The 5319-nt window shown below is 40.4% G+C and overlaps 1 protein-coding gene across 1 annotated transcript; it reads right to left on the reverse strand.

Annotated features, from left to right (window-relative positions):
* LOC124460879 lies at window positions 1-2008 on the reverse strand. Its single transcript, XM_047012478.1, has 5 exons — window positions 1914-2008; window positions 1166-1541; window positions 951-1097; window positions 620-748; window positions 1-550 (listed from the first exon to the last, which is right to left on the reverse strand). Exons 2-5 carry the CDS (start codon window positions 1537-1539, stop codon window positions 1-3), a joined length of 1200 nt encoding a protein of 399 aa, XP_046868434.1. The 5' UTR covers window positions 1540-1541; window positions 1914-2008.
* Between the last annotated feature and the right edge of the window lie 3311 nt (window positions 2009-5319).

Genomic DNA, 5319 nt, shown 5'->3' on the forward strand with positions numbered 1-5319 from the left:
TCAAAGGTACCTAGCTCTTTTGAGGTTGTGCTGCTGCTGCTGCTGGGTTTCGGCAGCAATGTCCTTGCCAGTATTCCTTCCATAGTAGCCATTATAGGCCGCCTCCTGGGCATCGCCAAAGCTAACTGAGTTGCCACCGACCTGCTGCTGCTGACCCTGATAGCTCTTGCTATAGTAATCGGTATAGGGCTTGGCAAAAGTGGGCTCCTGGCGATAGAAAGGACCGGGACCGCTGCCATGACCGCCATCAAAATGCTCATGATGGTGGTAGTAGGTGGCCGAGCCCACACCCTGTGGATTGTATTCGGGGAAAGGATTTTTGCCACCAAACAGTCCGGACAAACCACCGCCGAAACCACCACCCACACCGCCTGGCGGACGGCACAGCTTGAAATAGGCAAAGAGACCAGGCAAAATGATAGCAGCCAGACCAAGGATCTTCTTCAGACCAGCAATACCCAGAATGAAGGGCAGGAAGAGCAGCAACTTCAGCTTGAATATTTTCAGCACCAACAGCAGAGGAATAATCATTTTCTTCACTTCTTGCGTGCTGTAAAGAGAAAGAAGAAATTGACATTAGTGAATGCAATCAAAATGTAATTGAATTGTAAACTTACACAAATGACCTGCTCTCTGGTCTGAGTCGAAATCATCATCAATTTCATTGCCAATGAAACGAGCCTCATAGCGACCAGCTTCGGTCAGTTCCTCTGGCCACTCCAACTCCAAAGCAGTCGATTTGATAAAGCTGTAAGAAAGTCGGCAATGGTGGAAGATGGAAAAAGTAAATAAAGGTCGCGAGTTAGTCATTTTGCATCTTCATAAATATCTCATGATTTATGCATGAGCTTGCCACGACAGCTTGGGACATTTTTCAGTGTGGTCTTGTGGGACCCACATTAATTTTGTTGCTTGTCTTCGCAGTCATTTGGCTAATTGTGACAGCTTACCGTTCGGCACGACGAAGGGCATATTTCACCAGCTGATTCCAATCATCATCATCTCCACGTGGCTCCTCTGAATATTCAAAGGGTTCCTGCTGTAGCGAACGCTGTTGTGATTCCGGCAGGCGCACCACTCGAGCAAAGTCCGATAACCTGTATGGAGACCAATAATACAAGTTATTTATGATCTATGAATCTATATATAGCCGCTTGATGCTTACCGATACTGATCTCTGTAGAAGATTTCATCGAATGTGGTTAAAGCCTGAGTCTTGAAGCACTCGGATAAGTCGCCGCTCAAACATTTGCCATTGGTGCGTGCCAAAAATGGATCATTATCATTTCCCAGGCCAAAGAGACTCAAAATGGATGAACGGCCACGTTCCTCACCCACTCCTGCTCCTGGTTGGCTTATCTGCTGTGGCTGTTGGAACTGTGGTTGCTGTTGCTGAAGTTGTGGTTGTTGTTGTTGTTGTTGCGGCTGCGGCGCATAGATCTGTTGTATATTATTCGATGACTGCTGATCGGGTAGTCGTAGACCTTCTCCGCTAATGCCGCTGACTATGGCCAGCAATATAAATACTTTCATTGCCATGGCTATAAGAGAGATAGATAGATAAAAATATTTTTTAGTTACGTCCGCTTGGCGCTTAGCTTAATTGATGTTCCGTTGGCAATGTTGTCGTTGTCACTTCAACAGATGCCAAATCGACGAAAAAGCAACAAAAAAACATTTAACAATTTTCGTTTAATTGAAGCTCGACCGGTAAAACGGCGTCTAGCAACGTTTTCTCTATCAAACTGATCGTTCGATTCGTTTGGTTTCAATTGGCTTTTTGACTCTTTGAGTCGAAATCTGTCACGCGATACCCAAACGACTCGCAAACTTGTCTATGAAAATGAAAAGAGATTTTTTCAATCTCTATTTCTCCACTGTTTTTTGGGCAATTATTTGTTTATTGGCCTTACGTTTTGGCGGCTTTCCACTCAAAAAACTAACACAGACATTTAAAACGATGGCCAATTGGCCGATGCCGCGACTTGGACTGGCCGCAGCTATTAGCTTCAGACACGTAATAACTCTCGCTTTCAAGCCAATTTACTATAAGCAGCTAACACCTAATGCTTGCCTCAAACTTTGGATGAGCTTTCAGAGCCTCCAAAACAAAATTCGAAAACAAAAATGTGGTAAGAAGAAAAGAATACAAAATGTGAAATGCAGGCAAACCGGTTGACCGGCCGCTTCTCTTAACCCTTTTGGCTCTGCACTGAAGCGGCAAATGCATGTAATTGAATTTGCGTTAAAATGCATAAACATTGGGCCTAATGGTCTCACACAAAAAGGTCAAAAAAAATTGGCTCAGGCAGAATGCAGTAAACCGTATTTAATTGGATGCTTATACAGTGGGCTAAATTGGTGCAAGAATTATTTGCCATAAGTGCTAATACATTGATGGATCTAAAACTTTGAAATGGGGGTACTTTATCCCTTAAAGTATGCAATAGGTTGGAAAAGTATTCATTATTTGCAACAAATTTTTAATAAGTCGTATGCCTTGTAACTTAAGAATTGTCTACAGGCAATATTTCATGTGAGAATCCACCAAATATTCCAAAACTTCTGCATTTCCCTTTCCCTAGATCTAGATGTTTATCCACTGTGCCAACCGACATTAAGCCCATAATATTGAACTTTAGCACGAAATATTCAATGTCTCTTATGCTCGAGGGGACTCTGAGCCATTCTCACTTTCGTTTCACACTTATTGGTCCAAACTTGAACTCATCAGCGTGGCAATTGTATACCAATTGGATTGCGGTCTCGTGTCTTGGACTCTTGCCATTTGAGTTCGAACTTGAAAGTTCAACATTCAGCACTCAGTTCAAAGGGAGACGCTGAGGGTTCGATTTGTGAGTTTTCTTTGATGCCTTTTTTTTGTGTTGTCCGACTTTTGAGATTGCATTTAAAAGTTGAATGTAAAGTTTGATTTTTGATTAAGCTGAGAACTCTCATGTTGATAGTTAAAACTTGCTTGAATGAGGTCAATTTTTAGTGCCAAAAGGAGAGTTTCATTCGCGACATTAATTGAACAATAAAATCCAACTGAATGGCTAATAGCAGTAACTCAGCAGAAAACAAAGCTGCTGTTAAGTTTAATCGTGTTGCTTTCCTCTTTTACTTTATGGTAGAGCCAGAAAGTATGCTAGATTAAAGCATCTGTATAATGTGCCGTGGGCTATGCAACTTTTTGCAACAAAATAAAGTGATGTAAAATTCATGTAAAATAATTACCAATATTTTAATATTATATTAATTCTATTTTTTAACCTTGACAGGAATATATATTCCCTCGAATATTAAACTTTTAAAGAACTTGAGGTTTTTCACTTTCAATGTTGAAATTATTTGTACCATGACATACAAGTTTTGTGACACTGTGCCAACCATTCGCTTTATTTGTTTTGTTTTGATTATTTGCATTTGGCCATAGAAGGTCAATGAAATGTTTACGAGCCAACGATATTACAAAATATATTTTGTATATATAGGTTAGATTATGGTAATCAGTACTACTTTATATAGGTATAAGGCTGCTGGGCACAACTGTACTTTCGATTTTAAATTATTTCCCCACATCACTTTTTTTGGTTTTTTTTTTTAATTTTTGTTTGTGGCTTATTGCACAATATTTTGCAGTTCATTTCACTTCACTTTTACCTTTTGCTGTTTCCTATAAGCGCCTGAGTATTTGTTTGGTTTATCCTTGTGTGTGGTTAACTTAAAGTGACTTTCTGCTGGCTGCTTACAAGCGACTGTGGAGTTGCTGCTGGCCGACAAAGATTTTATATGAAATGCGAGAAGTGGCGAGAAAAGAGCAGCACGCAAAAGAAAAGCAGCACCTCAAGACATCAAACAATGGCCCAGACGGCAATGATGACGATGACGATGATGATGATGATGGCTAAGCAGAGGGAATGAGCCACTGAAGCGATCGGACGACGACGCGTGGTCATAATGCCAACACCGTCAACAAGCTAGCACTTGCGGTAGGTTGCGGACCGAGCGTCTCTCGAACCCGATCAACCCGCCGCCTTTGTATGTACATACATATGTAGTCTGTAGGCTGGCAGCAGCGTCAACGACTTGGTGTCCGGCTGGGCAGGGGCATCGTTTATGCGCCTTGAGAAAACCCCAAAAAAGTTATTATGCCGCACGTCGAGACCTTGGCTTTAATTTGAGTTTGATTTAAAGAGCCAACGTTGTCTCTCCTTCTCTTTCTTCCTCTGTGTGACTGTGAATGACTCATCGTGGGGAAAAAAGTACGTCACTGGCCAACATGGATTATGTAATTTTAGTTGGCAGAGGTAATAATCACATTTACTGCAATCCGTTCAACTGAACTGGTTTTTGGAAACGCCCACACAAAGCGTGGCAGATTTTGCTAAAATATTCACAAAGTGTGTTTCTGTGTGAGTGTGTTAAAGTCATGGCAAAATGTGAACAAACTTTAAAAAAAAATGTATCTACATGCCCCATAGGATTTGCCTCCAAACTGGATACTTTGTCTCGGTGTGTGTATGCCACAATTATTAGTAAGTGCCTCTTGCAACTGGAAAATCCCACCAACGAATAATAAAAAAAAACCCCACAAAATAAATAACAACACTAAAAATAATTGTGGAAATTCCCGATGCATTATGGTGGCCATTCTCCAAAGGGGATGACAAGAGAGTACCTAACAGATGCCGTGCTGGCAAAGAAACAAATTTACTATTTCAACACAGCCCGAGGCGGAAATAGACGGAGAGTGGGCGACAAGTTGGTAACTCACTCGAATGCCAAATGAAATGAGGTGATGTGTTGTGGCATGGACATCGACATGGACATGCCATGTGGCTCTAGTCAACTAACTTGGCCTCAGGTCACTTTGTGCTCGAGTTAAATGAGTTATACAAGAGAAAATTCAATTAGCAACTGGGGCAGGTTATAATTACCCTTTCAACCAGAGAGCCTGAACAAGGAAATGAATGTGTCTTTTTTGATAAAATGTAACAGCAGGTGCCAAGGACAAATAGGTGACCCAAATGTGAAATTGTCAAACTTTAAACATTTGACCGAAAAATGGTTTGAGTTTGGTAATCAATTTGCTGGGCAATGTCGGCTCATCTGTAATTTAGTTGTTGAAATATTTATTCTAGAATTTGAACGTTGTAAATATTTAATATAAACTTTATTAATTCTTTAGGACTTTGCATAAGCACTTAAACAATTTTCATGACTACATTGATAACAACAATAAATAAATAATAATAAAATATACTTTAAAGTAATTTCATGTAATTACTTTAAATTAATTGCTACAAATTGAATTAG

The sequence above is a fragment of the Drosophila willistoni genome, unplaced genomic scaffold (assembly GCF_018902025.1).
Source record: "Drosophila willistoni isolate 14030-0811.24 unplaced genomic scaffold, UCI_dwil_1.1 Seg15, whole genome shotgun sequence".
NCBI lineage: Eukaryota > Metazoa > Arthropoda > Insecta > Diptera > Drosophilidae > Drosophila > Drosophila willistoni.